The sequence below is a fragment of the Callionymus lyra genome, chromosome 8 (genome assembly GCF_982586985.1).
Source record: "Callionymus lyra chromosome 8, fCalLyr1.hap1.1, whole genome shotgun sequence".
NCBI classification, from domain to species: Eukaryota; Metazoa; Chordata; class Actinopteri; order Syngnathiformes; family Callionymidae; genus Callionymus; species Callionymus lyra.
This window is the reverse complement of record NC_141825.1, coordinates 5788260-5810199: the sequence shown is the minus strand read 5'-3', so window position 1 is coordinate 5810199 and position 21940 is coordinate 5788260. Positions and strand designations below refer to the sequence as shown.

The window sequence follows — 21940 nt, the reverse complement described above, 5'->3', positions numbered from 1 at the left end:
AATTATTGAATGAGTTGAAAAATTAGTTGTTTTTTTTTATGCAAGAATATTGAAAATAAGTATGTAAAACATACGAGTATACATTTCACTTGAAATATTCAGAACAAAATATTTTATATTCAGTATTTGCAAAAGAAAAACATTTTTTATTGAGTTTTTTTTTTTTTAATTCCAACTTTCTAAATTGATTGGGGAAATTTACTTGTTTTATTTATTTTTTTCTAAGATTCATAATTTTTTCTTTCAAGAAACAAATATAATGCAAAGGAAAAATTTAAAATTGAATGTGTATTATAGTTAAAAGATAAAAAAAAGAAAAATATATAATAATAGAAATGTAGATTGCATTTATTCAAAAATAACATGAGAAGAAACAAATGGATGAAAAAAAACAATTGATGAAAATCACTCGAGTAAATGTATATGATCACTTTGAAAATTATCATTAGGATATGTTTAGATGCACCAGGACTGAAGCAAGCGTGTCTTTCTTGATGTAAAGGTTGATGAACGTGAGGTCTGAGAGAACATAATGTTCTTTATTAAAATATTTGTAAAAACAGAAAAATTGGTGTAGATTTAGCAATGATTCATAAGGTTCAGTATGAAAAGTTTTTTATGCCTTCTCAACCCCAGGTTATCTGTATAACCGTGGTTCTACGAATTGTAATGTGCGAGGTAGTGATTTTTTGATCAGGCCTCACGCGTTGCCTAATAATACAGTGTCTTCATTTGAAAAAACAACTAGATGTCACTCTGCTTTTTACTCTTTTGCTCTGATCTACTAATTCAATGAAACCAGGCATTATTTTCACTGACGGTGCCATCTAGCAACCTTCAAACTGTATCTTGATACTTCGTCAGCTGCTTCGTGAGGCCTCATCAACCCATCACTAGCGAGGCCCTCTACAGGCGGCCACTATGGGTTGCAATGAGGCATAGCCTCAAGGTAATCCATAGCAACAGCCTGTAGAGGGCCGAGCATGCATGAAGTAGAACTGACTTCAACTAAAGAGCAACAGAGATTTAAATCTTTTGAAAGGTTTGGTTGCTTCACATGCAATTTATAATCTAAAAAAACGTGCTCTGTTCATGCACTATTCCAGCAGGGAGTTGTAGGGAACTCTAGGCTCATCCTGGGTCACAAACACCAGGACTTTGGCCAAGTAGGTGCTGAGGGTGCCGTAGCGACGCAGGCTGAGCTCCACGGACAAATCGAAGTCCTGCGGTTCCGTCATGAGCTTGGCCACGGACATCACGCCCCCATTGGAAACCCGCTCCGTCTTGAAGAACCCGCCCTCATTACCGTCGGCGATGGAGATCTGGATGTTGTCGCCCACGACTGAGTGGGAGGGGCCCATGCGAAAGATGTTGGTGAAGACAGGGATGTTGGTGGGGAAGGTGAGGTGGTAGTAGGTTATTCTCAGGGGCTGGGCCAGGCACTCGACAGAGTCATTGCAAAGCAAGCGTTCACATCGACTGTGAAGAGAGACGGGGGTGGAGTCGGGGGGAGGGAACAGGCACAGAGAGACACAGATCAGTTTCAATGCCGTGCAGGCATGCAGTGGACGGTGAACATTCAGGCCATGGGTGCCGTCATGCAACAACACGTAAAACAAGGCTCTGGAACATGCTAATGTCCATCATTCTGGTGTAACATGCATACTGTAGATCTCAGGCACAAACAAGAGAAAGTCTCATCCTGGGGTGTTTTTAGACGTTTAAGATTCATCTGAGTAGAGCCTTGTGATTCTCTCTTTTAAGGAGACTAAGTGGTGAGTAAAAAGGAATTAAATGACTTCCCTTAAATTGCTGCTTTTCTTTATTACCCTTTAACATTTTGAAAGAGTCGTCACTTTATTCACAAAGATTTGCTTTCTTCTTTGCTCCGAATGTGTGAGTCTTGTCAGAGGTCACTACTGCCACCTGCTTCCCAGTGAGCTCATTGCTATCGATTCTATTTCAAATGCTTAAAAGGGCATTTATTTAAAAACAAAACAAATGGTATTCCGTTCAAAATCAGGTAAGGTTTTAAATAAGGGTCACATAAACCAGCTTTAATTGTTACGGTAATGCAAGGGTCTCGAAGCCAATTGTCGGGGGGGTCACCAGAGGTTAATTCTCATGGAGGTTTTTCTGTATTTTTTCTGTATTTAATAGATTTTTTGTGGATTTCGCAGGGGATTTGAACCATTGTTATCTCATTTTACATGTACATTTATTTTATGAATACGTTCCATCTTAACTATATAAACAAACCTTTATAAATGATAACAGTAGATGTGATGTTGCTTCTTCTTTGTCCATTTTTAAAACACACTTTTACTCTTTTGGCTTTAAATCAAACGCTCAGCTGACTTTTTTCTATTCCTACTTACTTTATCTTTAATTATGTCCTTGTTTTCTACATTTTAATCTGTGTTGTGTTTGATCAGGAGCAGAGGGAAGGGATGATGTTGCATCCTTCTTAGGTTTTTTGTGTTATTTCATTTGATCAATGTTCTTTAAATTTGCACGTTGTTATCTCTTTGCACTTTGTTCCTTTTTAATTGCACTTTATAAAACTTGCTGTACCTTCTATTGTCTGCTGGGAACTAGGAACCCGTTTTACTGACGAAGATCTCCAGAGGGATTAATAAAATCTATCTAATCTAATCTAATCTAATCTAGGATTGTAACGTTTAATGTTAACATCCTGCCGTGAATGATAGTGAATATGTTGCTCATTTTTTATCTGTTTGTGTATCCAAAAATATAATGAATAAATCGACTCATAATAGACTATACTCATAATATGTTTTCATTTTATTATTTTTATTATTTTTTATTTCTGGGTGTTTTATTTATGGTATATTGCTCTTGCTGTTGTTTAAACCGAATTTCCCCTCGCGGGACAAATAAAGGATTTCTGATTCTGATTCTGATATGTGTAAAGGAGCCTCTTGGGGGAGGTATACGCACTCAAAGTGCTTCTCTAGTATAAAATATGTGTCAGAGAGAGTTTCCTGTTTGAAGGAAATAAAATGTCAAACTTGATGGAACTTGTTTAATCTAAACGACACATTTCCAACTGAGGTCACGGAGGTTGTGCGGGAGAACAGTTACTCACTTCTCTCCGACTCGGCGGTAGTTCGGGGGGCAGTCGAAAGCCAAACATCTGAATCCTCCCTGGACGTTGAAGCAGCTCTGACTCTCTAAACAAGTGTGAGTTCCTGCCAGACACTCATCCACATCTGAAGACGAGGAGAGAAACAAAGTGATCAAGAGGTTTTTGTTGAGTAGGACGTGTCCGGTGTAACGGCCGAACCTTGGCAGCTCCGGCCGTTCGGCGCCAGAGTGTAACCGCTGACCGGGCAGGAGCAGTGGAAGCTTCCGGGGCTGTTGTGACAGCGATACGAGCAGATGTGACCTCCGGTGGGCAGCGCACACTCGTCTATGTCTGCGAAAATAAACAATTGAAAAGTCAGTCTTTGACTTGGGTTTCATATCAGCGCCCAGAGAGAGGGTGTCAGGAAAAACAAGTCCCACCTTCGCAGGTCGTCCCGTCAATGTCACTCAGCTGGTATCCACGGCGACAGTAACACTGGTAGGAGCCGTAGACGTTGGCGCATTCTTGGCTGCACGGATTCTTCTCACACTCGTTGACATCTACAAGGAAAATTCCTTATTTTAATACGATTTAATTAACAAAAACATTTTCTAATTTGAAGTGAAAATTCAACCAAAATTCAAACTTCACTAATTTTCTACTCACCCTAATGTCGATTTATGTGGATTATTTTCACAGTAATCTGTTCTTTTTTAGAATTATAGATAAAAATGTTTAACGTCTTTTCGAATCTATTCCTCATGTGGAGGCTTCAATACAAGAGGAACGCTCCAGACGAGCAGTATGGAGGTGTTTGGATGTTTTTAAGGCCCAATATTTTCAAGACATGAACTGTCTTACATTTTTCAACAAACATTGAATATTTGGAGATCACCCTCTGTGCAGTTATGTATTAGTGAGACAAAAATAGCCCCATACTTTTTGGAAGACAACCAAGCTCCAGTCGCTACATAAAAATGAACAAACATCTTTGTCTTTAACCCTAAAAAGACACAATTACTCTGAGAAAAATCCTAACCCAACTTTAAGGCCATGGAGTTATTTTATTGGTCTTGAATAGTTCAAAATGATCCAAGATTAGATTCACAGATAAACTAAAGCACAAAAATAACTGCATCACCTTCATGTCGACAACGTAATGAATTATTTTGATAAGATTAGATTAGATTGATTTTATTGATCCTTCCGAAAATCTCCTTTTGGACATTGGGTTTCCAGTGCACAGCAAGTTTCATAAAAATAAGGACAGGAACAAAGTGCAAATAATAAGAACAAAGGTCAAAATGTCCAACCAGCCTATTTTAGATTTTACCGATAAGGAAAAGGAGGTACTAAATAACTATTATACAGTTATTTTAATAATAATAAATACTGTATAACAAAAGACAAGTTTGGTGTCTGTGTGGTTGAATTTAAATTAACTTTCCGATGTTTCCTAATTCATGTTTGAGCTCATTACCTTCACAGCTCCTGCCATCAGCAGACAGTTTGAAACCTGTGGTGCAGGTGCACTTGTAGGACCCCAGAGTGTTCTCACACTTGTGGGCACAGAGGCGGCCGGGATAGTGCCTGCATTCATTCACATCTGAGACAAAAAAAAGGAGAAAAAAGTTAAATCCTTTGTTCTAATATATGAGACGAAAAGCCGCGAAATAAGATGTGAATCTACTCCATCACTGTCTGGTACTCTGCTGCAAAGAAGCATGTCTTACCCTCGCAGACCCGATTGATGCTGTTGAAGATGTAGCCGCTCTCACACTCGCAGTGGAAGGAGCCCATAGTGTTGATGCATCCGTGACCCTTGCACGCCTTGTCGGGACCTTTGCACTCGTCGATGTCTTTGGAAAGAAGAGAATTGGTTGGAAAATATATTTACAGAACATTTCAGAAGTTAAATATTGCACCCAGTAACAGCAAACCATCAACTTAACTTAAAATTGAACATTTATTTTAATTTGATCTATAATATTGTAGCGACTGATCAGCCGTCACTACGTTGAGCAGTCTTGCAAAAATGCATCATGGGAGTTCTCTGTTTTGTCGGCACCATAAGCAAAGTGGGTGCAATTAGATTACAATTATCCCTCTGGAGATCTCATTCGGAAAATTAGTTTTCCAGTTCACAGCAGATGATAGAAGGTAGAGAAGTTTCATAAAATAAGAACAAAGTGCAAGTAAAAAGCGTGAAGAGATAATAAAGTTCAAACATAAAGACTAAAGTTCGAAGAGATAACAAAGTGCAAATATAAAGACCAAAGTGCAAGGAGATAACAAGGTGCAACATATAAAGACCAAATTGCAAAGAGATAACAAAGTGCAAAATATAAAGACCAAAGTGCAAGGAGATAACAAGGTGCAACATATAAAGACCAAATTGCAAAGAGATAACAAAGTGCAAATATAAAGACCAAAGTGCAAGGAGATAACAAGGTGCAACATATAAAGACCAAATTGCAAAGAGATAACAAAGTGCAAAATATAAAGACCAAAGTGCAAAGAGATAACAAAGTGCAAAATATAAAGATCAAAGTGAAAAGAGATAACAAAGTGCAAAATATAAAGATCAAAGTGAAAAGAGATAACAAAGTGTAAATAAAAAGACTGTTGATCAAAGGAAATATTCAAAGGGTTGCTGAGAATGAATGTGTTCTTCACCGACACAGCGACTGCCCTCCTCGTTCAAGTGATAGCCCCGCCCACAGTTGACAGAGTTCCTCTGGCAGATGAAGGACCCGACTGTGTTGATGCACACCTGGCCCCTCAGACAGGGGCCCGTCTGGCTCACGCACTCGTTGATATCTGAGAAGCCATCAAAAGAGAAGAAGCTCGAGAAGGTGTTTCACTCTCTTTTCAGAGAGAGTTGTTTTGGCTCCGCTCACCGATGCAGTTGCCCAGGGCGTCCTGGATGAATCCTGAGCCACATTTGACTTTAGGGAGACAACGGAAGGACCCCTGAGTGTTCTGGCACTCCAGCTCCGCGCCACAGTTGTGAGTACTTGACTCGCACTCATCGATATCTGAAGTCATAGCACAAAGTTAGATGAAGAGCGAGGAGACGACTTTTTATCATAACTTGAAGTTCAACTAACGTGTGTGATTTTGTATGTGTATTTGTGATGTGTGACTCTATTCTATCATCAGTGTGTGTTGTTGTGATGTGTGACTCTATTCTATCATCAGTGTGTGTTGTTGTGATGTGTGACTCTATTCTATCATCAGTGTGTGTTGTTGTGATGTGTGACTCTATTCTATCATCAGTGTGTGTTGTTGTGATGTGTGACTCTATTCTATCATCAGTGTGTGTTGTTGTGATGTGTGACTCTATTGTATCACCAGTGTGTGTTGTTGTGATGTGTGACTCTATTGGATCATCAGTGTGTGTGTGTGTGTTGTGTGACTCTATTGTATCATCAGTGTGTGTTGTTGTGATATGTGACTCTATTGTATCACCAGTGTGTGTTGTTGTGATGTGTGACTCTATTGGATCATCAGTGTGTGTGTGTGTGTGTGTTGTGTGACTCTATTGTATCATCAGTGGGTGTTGTTGTGATGTGTGACTCTATTGTATCACCAGTGTGTGTTGTTGTGATGTGTGACTCTATTGGATCATCAGTGTGTGTTGTTGTGATGTGTGACTCTATTGTATCATCAGTGTGTGTTGTTGTGATGTGTGACTCTATTGTATCATCAGTGTGTGTGTGTGTTGTGTGACTCTATTGTATCATCAGTGTGTGTGTGTGTTGTGTGACTCTATTGTATACTGTCACCTTTACAGTTGTTGTTGTCGGTGAGCTCGTAGCCCGTCCCGCAGCTCACCTCCCTCTGGCAGCGGAACGCCCCCTCGGTGTTGATGCAGCGCTCGCCTCCTCGACAGTTGCTGGCGCCCAGAAGACACTCGTTTATATCTGCTCATCCAGAGGAAGTGAAGAGATCAGATGGAGATTTGTTTCAATGAGATTTCTTTTTAGTCCGTTTTTAAAAGCCGTCGTCCACTCGAGGCGATAACATTTTTGATTTGTTTCACTTCGGTCTCAACTACAATATAATGTCTTTAAACTGAAATAATGGGAGATATTTTCAACTCTTTTGTTTGCTGGGTTCCTTTGATCACATGTTCCTTGTGTCACCATCAATATTTAATATATTATTTAATATATATTATCAATATTCAGGCAGACATAAAGCTTACACAAAAATGATCTACTTCAGAGATGCTCTATATTCTTTAAATAAAGCCGTTATCTGGTCATAATCAAACTCGCCTTCACACGTCTTTCCATCTGGTTTAAGTTTGTAGCCTTTGAAGCACTTGCACGTGTCGTTGGACGCACACTCGTGTAAACACTTTCCTAAAAAAAAAAAAGCCAGGAAAGGTTAGTAGAGAAACATAAACAGTACAATATCTACGACACTTTACCGTTGCAAAGGTCCCCGACTGCTGAGTCCTCGACCGTCACAGTGAAGGACGCTTCTTTTGACACTGTTCAGAAAGTTTGTACGACCACTTTAGATTTTTAGTTTTTTGCAGTAAGAAAAAGTACTTTATTAAAAATGAGTTTGTCTTAATGTGTAAAAGTTAGTGTTGAGAAAATATGTTTCAAGATAATTATATTCAAGTAGAAGAATAAATATTTATTTGCAAAAGTAAATGTCTTTTTTTAAACGTTCAATTTAAGTGTGTATGTGCGTGTGTGTTGTTGTGATGTGTGACTCTATTGTATCATCAGTGCGTGTTTGTACAAAACCCTCTTTTCGAAATATTTACAGTAGAAAATGATCTTAAGCTCCGCCCACTGAAAACGCCCACTCTGCTGAGGTTTGTCACTGCCCGTCAATAATCCCGGAAGTGTCCACCTCCAATGGACTCGTTGTATAAACAAAGCTGGGCGTGATTATAGCTGGCTGGAGGAGGAGTGAAGCCAATATTACATCATAATGGACTCTCGTAACCTCTCGTTCGCCCAGATTTCAGAGCAATTTTATAAAACAATAAGTTAAAAAAAAAAGGTCAAGATGAGTAACCTACTGCATCTTGGAGAGGAAGATTCAACATTAAAAGCGCTTTGTGAGCCTGGTCTAGAAAGGCTCTTTACAAATAACCTTTTATGCAAAATACATAATTGATAAAGATAAAAAAAATAGTATTTATTCGCATCACTTGTAATTTTTGATGATTTTTTTTAAATTTTAAATCGAAGATCTTTGTTTATTTTTAAAAGACGATGAATTTGATGATTAACAAACAAACAAACAAACATACTGATGAGTACAATAAAGTCGAACTTCACTTAAATAAACACATCAGTTTGACTTAAGGAGAGGAAATCTAATTCTGTGGCGAGAAATAACACATAATAGAACCTAGCGGATCAGGGATGAATTAAAAGAAAATGAACAGTTTCTATCGTCAATCAAAGACGACAGAAAGCAACGATTTCTTAAAAAATGATGAGGATAAAATAGTAGTAGTGGCGGTAGAGATCCACTTGGGGGCAGTGTAAGCATTCTCTAAAGTGATGAGGTTGTGTCGAGCATCAACTTCTCCTCTAAGAGGGTCAACTTCACAGTTGTTGTTTTCACCCACGTTCGTTCAGTCCATCTGGGATGGTGAGGTTGTCGGGCGACGCATCCGTGCAACAGGCCCGCGACACCAGAACACACTGGTATCCGAACGCCAGGGTGTGGTCGCAGGGGAGACCCTGCTCCTGGGCCGCCTTACCCACCAGGCAACAGTCGCAGCACATCTGCAGGGAGGAGAGGAGGAAGGTAGAGGCTGACAGGCAGCAGAGGAGGATGATGGACAGACACGTTGACAAGATGACAGATGAAACGTATACGTCCACTGCAGGGAAAAAAACAGCTGACAGAGAGTGATGCGATGACATCACTCCCTTGGGCCTGCAGCCATCAATCACTTTGACAGGCTGGTAATGACAGTTGGGGAGCGAGAGCGAAAGGTTGAACTGATTTTTTAGTTTTGGGGGGGGAAGGGCCTGCTTTATAAAACCAGCCAGTTTTCTTGTGTCGGAGATAAAGGTGCAGCTACTGCAGCAATGCTGTTTAAACTACTTCATATTGAGACAGAAACTTCTCTTCTTGTATAAGACACATTTAAAATTATTTAATTATTTTCCCCAAAACAGACAATGCACCTTGTGTGCAAATCCAGTCCAGCCTCCAGAATATTAGGTTGTATGACGTACGATTTTAGTAAAGATCCTGAGTGTTACTCTGCAAGGCTTCCGTGTGGCTCCGTAGTCTTTTTCCCATGATGCTCCGTAGTATTTGTCGTATGGCTTTGTAGTATTACTCCGCAAGGCTTTATAGTATTACTCTGTTAGGCTGGTAATTTTATTCCGCTAGGCTCCTTAGTATTACTCTGCAATGCTCCGTAGTACTACCACACTAGGCTTTATAGTATTACTTTGAGAGGATCCATAGTATTACTCCTCTGGGCTTTGTAGTATTACTCCACAAGGCTTTGTAGTATTACTCATCTGGGATTTGTAGTATTACTCTACTAGGCTTTGTAGTATTTCCCCAAAAGGCTCTGTAGTATTACTCATCTGGGCTTTGTAGTATTCCTCCACTAGGCTTTTTAGTATTACTCTGCGAGGCTCCATAAAATTACTCCACTGGGCTTTGTAGTACTACTTCGCTAGTATTTGTAGAATTAGTATTTGTAGAATTACAGCGCGAGGCTCCAAAGCATTACTTTGCAAGGCTCCGTAGTATTACTGCGTGAGGCTCCGTAGTTTTTACTTGGCTAGGCTTTGTAGTATTACTCCGTGAGGCTACGTGTATTACTCCGCTAGGCTTTGTAGTATTACTCAAAAAGGCTCTGTAGTATTACTCCTCTAGGTTTTGTAGTACTACTCTGCTAGGCTCTGTAGAATTACTCCGAGAGGCTCCTTAGTATTACTCCTCTGGGCTTTGTAGTATTACTCGACGAGACCCGGTAGTATTTCTTCTCTGGGCTTTGTAGTATTACTTGACGATGCTTTGAAGTATTACTCCACAAGGCTCCATAATAATACTTGGCGAGTCTCACTAGTATTACTCCGCAACACTCCATAGTATTACTCCAAGAGTCTCAGTAGTATTACTCCACAAGGCTCCGTAGGATTACTCCTCTAGGCTTTGTAATACTACTCCACTCAGATTTGTAGTTTTACTGTACGAGGCTCCAAAGTATTACTGCGCAAGGCTTTGTAGTATTTATCGGCGAAGCTTCGTAGTATTACTCTGCAAAGTACTGTAGTATTACACCACGAGGCTATGTAGTATTACTCTCTAGGCTTTGTAGTATTACGTAGTGAGGCTCGGTAGTCTTAGTCTTCTAGGCTTTGTATGTAAGTAAGTAAGTAATATTTATTTATATAGTATTAGTATTAGTATAATTACCAATTTCCCGAAGGAGATCTCCAGAGGGATTAATAAAGTTGATCCATCTGTTACTGTATTTATGGTTTAATAAGTAGATAAATGCACGTGTGTAAAGTCCTGGTTCATGAGATCTGAAGATGATATTTGAAGCCACAGACAGTAAACCTACTTTAGTGGTTCGAGTCTCGCAGGTGTTGGTGAACAGAGAGTCACAGGCTCCCTGGTCTTTGGCCGTGTTGATGCCGTTGGTGCACAAGGTGTCGTCCAGGACGGCGACGCAGCACTGCTCCTGCACCACCCTGCACGGAGGATGATTGACAGCTCATAGAGACATGCTTGACAACGAGTCAACAGTTTTGTATAAACACAAGTCAATGACGTCATCCTGGAACACTCGTCTCTTTCTTGTGCTTCGAAATGCTTTGAGTATCAACACTTCCTGGAGGAATCGAAGAACCTGAGGAACCTCAACTGACTTCTCTTGTTGCAGTGGTTCTAGTTTGAGTCTCTCACGAACGACTGAGCTTCTCAACTTATGTCTAAAAGGATCATTACAACATGGAAAATAGTGAAAAAGCAAACGCAAACATATGTTTGAATTGGTGTCGTAAGAAAAGACCAATATTTTTTATGGTGTATAATTCAATAAAGCGTTTAAAAATGACAATTAACATTTAAGTATTCATAGCGTTTCTTTATGTTTGTGTCTCAGTTAAACGTCCAGCCTCTGGATGGCAGCAACTATCCACCTCAAAAATGAAATCCCATGAGATCCCGGAGATGACTGAGGACGAGAGGATACAGTGGCTTCAGCAGCTTTTAAAGATGATGTTTGGACATATTTTGGTTTGAAAACCAATGAAAACAGTTACGACTTCGTCAAGAGTCAAGTGGTCTGTAAATTCTGCAACACAAGAGTCAAGTAGTCGACAATACTACAAATATTACCTTGTCACTACAGTATCTGAATAAATCTCAATGAAGTCTGTAGTGATACACTAATCTCACGATACAATTATATATATTTCAACACTTTTTAGTGACTTATTGTGATTGTTCATTTTCTCTTTTGTTTGAATTAATGGAACTATAAAAAAAATCCAAAATATTTACAAACATCAGCTTTAAAAGCCGACGGTATCCTCTCATCCTCAGTCATGACCAGGATCTAATGGGATTTCATTGTTCCTTTAGCTGCAGAGGACGTAATGAGTGCTGCCATCTAGCGGCCGGAGGTTTGATTGCAATACAATTTGTTGTTGTTTGTTTGGTTCTACACACACTTAATTTGGGGGAAATATAATATATTATATATAATATTAATACTGTGCTGTTGAATATTGATTGAGTATGGGGAAAAAATATCTATATATATACATTATATCAGTGTATTGATTTTCTTCCTCACATAATCACAATTTATCTTATCGCTGCTCCTGTATCTTGACACGTGTCGTATTGACAGATTCTTGACGATACACACTACTACTAAAAGATGGTGTGAAGTATTTTTTTAACAGCAGTTTTCTGGAGATCTGTTCATTCCATTTCTACATTTCTATCACTCATATTTCATGATGTCCTTGATGTACATCTTCATTATTATCACCTCACTGTATCTCAGAGTCAAAGTATTTCACCGTGTAATAGCGTCACACACTTGGTATACAGCCAGTACACAATCCTACTTCTGACGCCCTTGCCTTAAAATAGCTTTTTTATTGCCCTCAAACCTCTGATGAATATTTACGCAGCAGTCGTGTAGATCTCTCTCAATACTACGAATACATCCTCGTTACTACAGGGTCACTACATATGGTATCGTTGCTCCTGTATCGAGATACATGTCAACAGATTCTTGACGATAGTGACAGGAGTTGAAGGACACAAAGGTGTGACGACGACATCAGTTCAGGTGTCGTGACCCACGGACTCAACTTCCTGTCTCTGAAAATCCCCAAATCCTACGCTCAGTTGTTGAGACTACGACTGGTTGTGCAACGATGGCTTCGTTGGACTGCGGGAGATTAATCGTGCACCTCGACGGGAATCCAGCAGACAAAACACACAAAGCACGTCTCCCTCCCTCGGCTCTCATCTTTCATTTCCAACAATCCACTTCGTCAACTTTTACCAGAAATCCTTTTCCACAACATCCTCGCCTCCTTTTAAGGTCACATCCAGAGTGTTGCTCCTCTGCCTTCGCTCTGAAGTCATCCCTGCTCTTTCCTGTTATTGCCTCTCCATCCTCCCACGATGCTGCCGCTCACCTCCGAGGTATTTCCTGGGATTGGAAATTGCCCCTTTGCTGATCCCCCTCCCGAGGGCAGGCTTGTCCCGCTCCCCCACTGAGGCTTTTTCCTTCTCTGTAACTCGGTCAGATTTGATGGACTGAAGCTGGAAACCTTCTCGAGTTTCCTTGAGACCCCTCGTGTCCATCGATACCTTCAGGAAATGTGACTTTAAAGTTGAACTAAAGTGTGTGTTGTTGTGATGTGTGACTCTATTGTATCATCAGTGTGTGTTAGTACAAAACTCTCTTTTCATTAAAATATTGACATTAGAAAATGATCTTAAGCTCCGCCCACTTGACCATAACCACACCCACTCTGCTGTGATTGGTCAAGCACAGAGGTTTGTCGACGCCCCGTCATCGATTCCCGGAAGTCTCCACCTCCCAGGGACTCGTTGTATAAACTAATCGGGGCGTGATTACAGCTGGCTGGAGGAGGAGTGAAGCCATTATTACGTCATAATGGACTCTCGTAACCTCTCGTTCGCCCAGATTTCAGAGCAACTTTATAAAGTAATAAGTTGAAAACATGGTTATGATGAGGGACTTGCTGTGTCTTGGAGAGAAATAACTTTTACTACATGTCAGGACAAGTATTTATTCATATGGCATTAATTATGTTTTTAGATTCGTTTTCTTTTAAATCAAAGACCTTATTTGACTAAAAGTCGATCAATTTGATGAATAAATAACCAAGTGAATCTACATAATACCATCGAAAATTAATGTATATAAATAAAAAAATCATTAACTGAATATGACCAACAACAACATAAATAAGATGGGATCGTTGTGTCATTTGTTTTATCAGTCTTATCTTATCTTATCTTATCTTATCTTATCTTAGATGTTGGTCAATTGAGTTTTGAACCCCTGCCTTAAGACCTCAACGGAACTGTCTTTATCTTAATCTGTCTCTTATGACATCTTAGTCTAAATGTTTCAATCACAAATCCTGATTCCTAGTTCTTAATAAAGAGTACTAGCTCGATCGAGTACTGGTCAGTACTTGTATGCGTGACCGACCCAGGATTACCTGCATGGGATGGACTCGGAGATGAGAGGTAGGGATGAGCATTCTTCATTGTTGTTGGCTCGCTTCTGGCCGTCCTTACAGCAGTCCTCGATGGACATCTGCTCGGCTCCTGCGGGTCACAAACCAATCACCATCAGTGTCTCACACTGAACAAAATGAAAAAAATAACTTTCAGCGTTTTCTATCAAAGGTCGTCTCAGCAAATCCAACAGACTTCACTCATTTTCTACTCTCAGGTCAACTAATGTTGGATTATTTTCAGAGTAATCCGTTCTTTATAGAATTATAGACAAAGGTTCATTTTAATGTAGCGACTTGGATTGAAGCTGCAGCCAGAATTCTGAGCCGCTCTAGTAGAAGAAATCACATTTCTCCGATCCTTAAAACTCTTCACTGGCTTCCAGTTTCTTTCAGGATCAACTTTAAAATTCTGGTTCTTACTTTCAGATCTATTCATGGTCAGACCTTCCATCAGTGATCTGATCCAGCCTTACACCCCAGCTCGGGCTCTGAGGTCTGTGGATCAGAATCTACTGATGGTTCCTGAACACGCTTCCGGACCAGAGGAGAGAAATCCTTCCAGACTGTTGCTCCTAAGCTTTGGAACGATCTCTGTGTTTGATGATCTACTGACTCCTTCAAGAAACATCTGAAGACATTCTTATTTGTGCTTTTTCTTCTTTATCTTGCGACTCCCAGATCTTTTAAAGTATATATTTTAACTGTGTATTATTTTTGATTGTTAAAGAGCTTTGTGAGCCTGGTCTAGAAACATCTTTGCAAATAGTAATTACTAGATACTTAACTTGTTTTTAGAGGAAGATCCCAGGCCATCATCCTAAACCTTGCACACTGAGACTTGCGATGTGTGTCAATGAGGATAAACTTGTAGTTGGAGATGAGAGACTAAGTACTTTCACTACAAACAAGTATAAAATACAGACTTGTTTAAGGTTTTTTTAGGAACATATCTTCTCGTGTCGAGGCTTCAATCCAAGATGGACGTTACAGTCGAGCAGTATATGGAGATATTTGGATGTTTTTAAGTGTCTTTTTGGACGAAGATGAAGACGAAGACAACTGAGCTCCAGTCGCTACATTAAAATGAACAAACATTTTTGTCTATAACTCTAAAAAAGAACATGAGTAGAAATTTGAAATTCTGGTGAAGTAGCGCTTTCAATATTTGGTAAATTGAGACAAAAAAATGGCTGTAAATACGAGTTAATGTTGATTCTCCAGAGAAAAGAAAAACATCTCAGAGTTGATGTCGATGACAATATTGAATGGAAATCTCGTTTTCCCGACTTGAGCAGAAGCAGTCCTGTGGTGACCTGGCTGTTGTGGATTCCAGCGAGAGGAATGCCTCGACTCAGTAAACAATCACATCAGGCACATTCATCTGGTCCGTGGGATTCTGCCAAACCTGGACAAGCTCCGGCACATTTTGCTCCCGTTGATTTTCATCTGCCGAGCCCGATCGGTCGTTAGACAAGTTTTGCTCCAGAAAAACAGTTCTGAAAACAACACTGTCATTTGGTGAAATGTGTTTTTTTTTTTTTTTATCCCCATATATCCATCTGGCGCTCGATTTAGAATCAGGAACAGTCGGGGAGGACAGGCGCTCGGGGACTTTACGGATTTGCTCTAAGAACGAATTTACTGCAGACGCTGAGGAGAAATCCAGACAAGAAATGTCAGTTATAATAAATTTCCGCGTCAGAATTGAATCCACTGCTCGGAGCCAATGTTGGTCTTTTCTAATCAGGATTTAACGTCGGACAGTAAATCTTTTGGGGTTCATGTTACCCAACATGATTTTACAGTGTTAGTCGGGTCGTCCTCAACGTATGAAGGAATGTCGTTTAGAAATCAAGTCTTAAGTAGTTAAATCTGCTCAGATTGACTTGTAGTGTCACTGCTAACCTTTCATGCAAAGCATCATGGGACGGATATATTTACCGCAATTTTATTTTTCTTCAAAGATGAAGATGTTGTTTTGGGTCGTAATAGAAAGTGTTTGTGGTATCCCTTGTGTTGTTTCAGGGTCAAGGTTACCCAAAGGCCTGAAAACAAATGAATTTGAGGTATCCCTTGTGATGTCTTTAGGTCATAGTGACCCAAACGCCTGAAAAAAAATGTGTTTGAGGTATCCCTTGTGTGGTCTCTGGGTCATAGTGGCAGAAAGGCCTGAAAACAAATGTGTTTTGTGGTATCCTTTGTGTTGTCTCTGGGTCATAGTTACAAAAAGGCCTTAAAACAAATGTGTTTGTGGTATCCTTTGTGTTGTCTCTGGGTCAATATGACCCCAAAGGCCTAAAAAAAAAAAACAGATGTGTTTGTGGTATCCCTTGTGTGGTCTCTGGGTCATAGTGACAGAAAGGCCTGAAAACAAATGTGTTTTGTGGTATCCTTTGTGTTGTCTCTGGGTCATAGTTACAAAAAGGCCTTAAAACAAATGTGTTTGTGGTATCCTTTGTGTTGTCTCTGGGTCAATATGACCCCAAAGGCCTAAAAAACAAAACAGATGTGTTTGTGGTATCCCATGTGTTGTCTCTGGGTCAAGGTGACCCAACGGCCTGAAGCAAATGTGATGAGGTATCCCTTGTGTTGTCTCTGGGTCATAGAGACCTAAAGGCCTGAAAACAAATATTTTTGAGGTATCTCTTGTGTTGTCTCTGGGTCATAGTGGCACAAAGGCCTGAAAAGAAATGTGTTTGAGGTATGCCTTGTGTTGTCCCTGGGTCATAGTGGCACAAAGGCCAGAAAACAAATGTGTTTGTGGTATCCCTTATGTTGTCTCTGGTTAAAGACCTCCACAAGTTTTCAGGCCAGTGGGTCATCTTGACCCTGGGATAAAGGGTTAAGATGCTACGTAGGCTCATTGAATTCTACTTGTTCTTAGAATAATTTTAAAAAGTCACCTTTGCTAGAAAAAAATAAAAAAGTACAATTTACAAACATCCTTTATCAATAAAATTCATTTTATTGTGTGTTTTATTCCATGATTTGTTGAGTCATTCCAGCGATTGTGTTTTTTGTTTTATACATTTGTTGAGTTATTCCAGCAATTGTGTGTTTGTTCCATGAATATTTTGACTTATTTTAGCGATTGTGTGTATTGTGTGTCAATGTAACATCTAGTATTTGCTTTGGACCTCTCAGCCACCGTAGATGACAAAGCCAAGAAAAAAAACATTCTAAACATTAACCCATTATCGTGTAAAAATGTCAAACATGAAGCCGTGAAGGGCCACATTAGCTGCAGAGATACGTTCGGGGGCCACATGCGATCAGTGACATCACCGCGAACACGTCGTTCAAACGCGTTGATGATATTTCCAGACCCTGACGGTCCAACTCGTGTGCGTATATTTAGAAACGACGAGAAAACCTCCGTCAGGTTCTGGAGCCGCCGGAGCTGCTGCAGCCATTAGGACCTCTCAGTACCACTGATAACTAATTCTCAAGCTCATTCCAGCGCCGCCACCGTCTGCCGCGGGGCAAATGGAAACACCAGAAGTGCACTTTTTATCGGACGCAGCAGTCCTTCGGGCCGCCGCGCTCTGCGATGTATCATCTACTCGTAATGAGCCCATTTCCATCTCGCGTGGCGCTGTTGCTTGTAGGGTTTTTTTCTTTTTTTCTCTCTCGGGTTCTTGGCAGAGCAGCGCGAGGCTCGTCTAGACGCCTTGAGTAAACAAGACTTAATGAGCCTGATGGTGGAGCTGAGCCCAGACGCTGCAGCGCTCGCTCGGGCCGCGCAACATCAGGAGGTTTTATTGATGTTTTTGTCGTTTAGATTCAGTCGCCGCGACTTATCTGTGAACTCACCGTGACTCAGGCTCGGCTGAAGGTGACCTCTGACACGACCCCCCCCCCTGGTCCTGATGACCGTAGAAATTGACCCATGAAGGCTTTTGATATGGCTTTGTTGACCGAGAAGTCGCATAAATCACACCTGAGTGTCGTCCTCGCAACCAGGTGGGAAGTGTGAGAACACAACGACACAACTTACTACGACTGCAGGATGAGGTTAAAGGTATCAAAGGTACAGAAACAGTACAGATGTCTTGGATCGTGTTTATGGATCGGATGCTATTCTGACCTCAAGATGATAATTTTAAAAATCAGCTAAAATTAAATAATCTCGTAGATTGTGTGTTTTGTTATTCCAGCAATTGTGTGTTTTTTTCTATGATTTGTTGAGTTATTTCAACGATTGTGTGTTTTGTTCTATGAATTTGTTGAGTAATTTCAGCAATTGTGTGTTTTGTTTCATGAATTTGTTGAGTTATTTCAGCGATTGTGTGTTTTGTTTGATGAATTTGTTGAGCTATTTCAGTGATTGTGTGTTGTGTTTCATGAACTTGTTGAGTTATTACAGCAATTATGTGTTTTGTCTCATGAATTTGTTGAGTTATTCCAACAATTGTGTGTTGTGTTTCATGAATTTGTTGAGTTATTCCAACAATTGTGTGTTTTGTTTCATTCATTTGTTGAGTTATTACAGCAATTGTGTTTTATTTGTGAATGTGTTGAGTAATTTCAGCTATTGTGTGTTTTGTTTCAAGAATTTGTTGAGTTATTCCAACAATTGTGTGTTTTGTTTCATTAATTTGTTGAGTTATTACAGCAATTGTGTTTTATTTGTGAATGTGTTGAGTAATTTCAGCTATTGTGTGTTTTGTTTTATGAATTTGTTGAGTTATTCCAACAATTGTGTGTTTTGTTTCATGAATTTGTTGAGTTATTCCAACAATTGTGTGTTTTGTTTCATTAATTTGTTGAGTTATTACAGCAATTGTGTTTTATTTGTGAATGTGTTGAGTAATTTCAGCTATTGTGTGTTTTGTTTCATGAATTTGTTGAGTATTTCAGCGATTGTGTGTTTTGTTTCATGAATTTGTTGAGTTATTCCAACAATTGTGTGTTTTGTTTCATTCATTTGTTGAGTTATTACAGCAATTGTGTTTTATTTGTGAATGTTTTGAGTAATTTCAGCTATTGTGTGTTTTGTTTTATGAATTTGTTGAGTTATTTAAGCGATTGTGTCTTTTGTTTCATGAATTTGTTGAGTATTTTAGCGATTGTGTTTTTGTTTCATGAATTTGTTGAGTTATTTCAGCGATTGTGTTTTATTTTATGCATAAATCACACCTGAGTGTCTTCCTCGCAACCAGGTGGGAAGTGTGAGAACACAACGACACAACTTACTACGACTGCAGGAGGAGGTTAAAGGTAACAAAGGTACAGAATCAGTACAGATGTCTTGGATCGTGTTTTTGGATTGGATTCCATTCTGACCTCAAGATGATACTTTGAAGAATCATCTAAAATGAAGTCATCTCACACATTTCCTCGCTCTTGCAGCGAACAATAGCAGTTCTATAATAAGTGCCGCCTGTGTTATTAAATCTTCACCCAAACACACGCAGGTCTCAACAAGCCGTTCAGACTGTGATGTGACTTTGGAAAGTATCTGCCAAAAAAACCCTCTTTCACGAGGTAACGACAGCTCAAATGAATCCACTGATACACAACACGAGAGAGGTTTTTTGGAGAAAAATATGTTTGTTTCTTCGCAGGCATGAAGGAAATGATGCCAACTTTTCTTCATTGCGTCAAGAAATAATGTGTTGAAGTCAACAAGGGAAGAATGAAAACAGGTCCAGGAGCCAAATGGCAACAAAAACTTGAGTACTTTTTCTTCAAGAAAGAGTTTTTCATCTCTTCTTACACAATCCCTGGAGGGCACACCACCCACCTTGTGAAGCACTGGATTAGTGTGTATTTATATGTTTACAATGGCTCTTAAATCCCTAAACTCCATCACCATTGTCAGTGACTACCAACGTGGTACTACTATGAGGTTCCTTCAGTTTAGAAACAGAAACTTTTTTCCCGAATCAATCATTTGGGTTTTGATCGAAGCAAATATTTTAATAAATATTCAAATAGCTTAGTGACTCCAAGATATCATTATGGCTGTATATTAACCCTAATAAAATGTGACAATAAAAACTACAATAACTTTTCCAATAAAACACAAAAGTTCTCTCTAATATGTTCAAGAGCGATTGATTCTCGTATCATTTTGGGATTTTATTCCAGATTGAGCGGGTGATGTTAGTATTTTTTGAACCAAGATTGATCAAACTGTATTAATATTTGATATTTCTTTTACTTATTATTCTTGTCAGTGTAAATTAATGTAAATTTAAACCACAAATTATGGTTGGGATCTGCATTTTATTAACTCAAAATCAACAAGTTTAGTGCGTTTTCTGCAGCTATTTCACTCTAAATAAAGTATAATGTGATATATTTATGACTCTTACAATCCACATATTAGTAAAAAAAAAGTCTTCTTACTGTTTATTAAAAGTAATAATGACTAATATCTACAATAAACACATTAAAACTGGTGTTTTTTAATAAAAGCTTGAATGGAAAACAAGTATTTTAACTTTTATTTTTGTTTAATTGAAACATTGTAATTCATTTCTAATTTAGTCTTAACAAATATAAATTAAAGTTTACTTTAGTTAAAAATAGTACATATTAATTAGTCTACTGTACTTTAGAAGTACATGTTTGGCTTTTTTTCACACTAACAATGATCCATTCATAGATAATAATCTTACTCTTGAATTGACTTCAGAAGTTCAAACGGGCAAAAACTTTGAATCAACACGTCTGGTCGACGGAAACATCATCACATGCTCCGACAAGTCCAGCTTCATCACATCCTGGTGCCAATTTGTCCTCATATATCATCCTCCGTTTGGATCACATTCCACCCACGCCAGTATCAAAGAGGGTCTTTTTCAAGAGAAGAGGTAAAAGTTGGAGAGGCTACCTTGTGCGAGGAGAAGTCCAAACAGGGAGCACAGCAGTGCAAACCACAGAGCCATGAGGGAAGCGGAGAAGTGGCTGACGGTGAGTTTAGTGGTTAATCCACAGGATGTTGAAGGTGAAGAGGCCAGCGAACGCTCTGACTCCGCGGAAAATAAGTGATGGAGGGAGAGAGAGAGAGAGGCGGCGTGACTGCAGGAAGGAGAGGGAGGGAGGAAGGGGAGGCTGCCCTCTTCTCTTATCATGACATTGACTTGTTGTTGTTGTTGCAGCCTCAGCATAAACCAACTCGGGTTCGACCTCTGATACCTCAAGTTAGTTCGGTTAGACTATATTTGGTACAATAACACAATATTTTTTCATTATTCTCGTTATTTTTCATTTATTTACTAAACATTTCAGCATTCAAATATTGTTCATATTTCAATCACATACTCCGAGATCCCGGCGATGACTGAGGACGAGAGGATACAGTGAGTCCAGCAGCTTTTAAAACGGTTTGAAAACAAATGAAAGTAGTTAGGACTTCATCAAGACTCATGTGGTCTGTAAATTCTGCAACATTAGAGTCAAGTACTCGACAATACTACAATATATATATATACCCTTTATCTTACAGTATATATAGTATTGTTGACGCTGTATTGTGATACGTATCGCATTTGCTAATCCTTGCTAATAAACACCCCTACTTTAAATAAGACATTTAAAAAACTTCTTCGAGTAAAAAAAATAAAGTCAGAAGTTCACATCGTCTATATTTATATTTTTGAAACGCACTATGACGTTAAACATATGCGTTCTAGGGGTAGTTTGGCATATACAGATACTTTTGTTGTACATAACAGCATCAAAAGTGTTTATTTATGTAGTTATAGTGTTATATAGTGGAGCTCTGCAGAGGATCTACTTTCCTGAAGTTTTTATACAGCTCCAGGTACATTTAAAGGTCTGTAATTGTTATTTATTTTATATACTGTATTACTTGTAGTACTTTGTGTTCTGTGTAAGTTATTGTGTAATGGCGAGATGACACAAGGTGTTATATTGAGCTGCGCTGAGGACGATCTACTCTCTAGAACTTTTAATTTTGTTGTACGGGAATAAAGACCATATTTTAAAAACATTCCAGTGTCGTCATTGAGTCAACACAAGGCAGATGATCCAGTATTTGGACAACCCCTAATCTGCAGAATGGACCATGTGTTCCACTAAAGTGAACTCCACCAGTATGAGCTATGTCATTGAACTCTCCAGG

General features: G+C 39.3%; 1 protein-coding gene across 2 annotated transcripts in view; it reads right to left on the bottom strand.

Moving 5' to 3' along the window:
- fbln1 (fibulin 1) overlaps positions 1 to 20847 on the bottom strand; it is a 42605-nt gene extending 21758 nt beyond the window's left edge. The window contains exons 1-15 of one of the 2 annotated variants that reach the window (XM_087797211.1): positions 20687 to 20847; positions 13825 to 13933; positions 10665 to 10794; positions 8694 to 8853; positions 7527 to 7589; positions 7372 to 7458; positions 6877 to 7014; positions 5989 to 6126; positions 5765 to 5908; positions 4822 to 4947; positions 4569 to 4694; positions 3529 to 3648; positions 3308 to 3439; positions 3110 to 3233; positions 331 to 1479 (exon numbers count right to left, since the gene is read on the bottom strand). In XM_087797211.1, the coding sequence (XP_087653337.1) occupies positions 1098 to 1479; positions 3110 to 3233; positions 3308 to 3439; positions 3529 to 3648; positions 4569 to 4694; positions 4822 to 4947; positions 5765 to 5908; positions 5989 to 6126; positions 6877 to 7014; positions 7372 to 7458; positions 7527 to 7589; positions 8694 to 8853; positions 10665 to 10794; positions 13825 to 13933; positions 20687 to 20741 (2034 nt within the window). In that variant the 5' untranslated portion in view covers positions 20742 to 20847 and the 3' untranslated portion in view covers positions 331 to 1097. Of the gene's footprint in view, positions 1 to 330; positions 1480 to 3109; positions 3234 to 3307; positions 3440 to 3528; positions 3649 to 4568; positions 4695 to 4821; positions 4948 to 5764; positions 5909 to 5988; positions 6127 to 6876; positions 7015 to 7371; positions 7459 to 7526; positions 7590 to 8693; positions 8854 to 10664; positions 10795 to 13824; positions 13934 to 20686 lie in introns of those variants that run through there. The other variant, XM_087797210.1, reaches the window with a different exon arrangement.
- Between the last annotated feature and the right edge of the window lie 1093 nt (positions 20848 to 21940).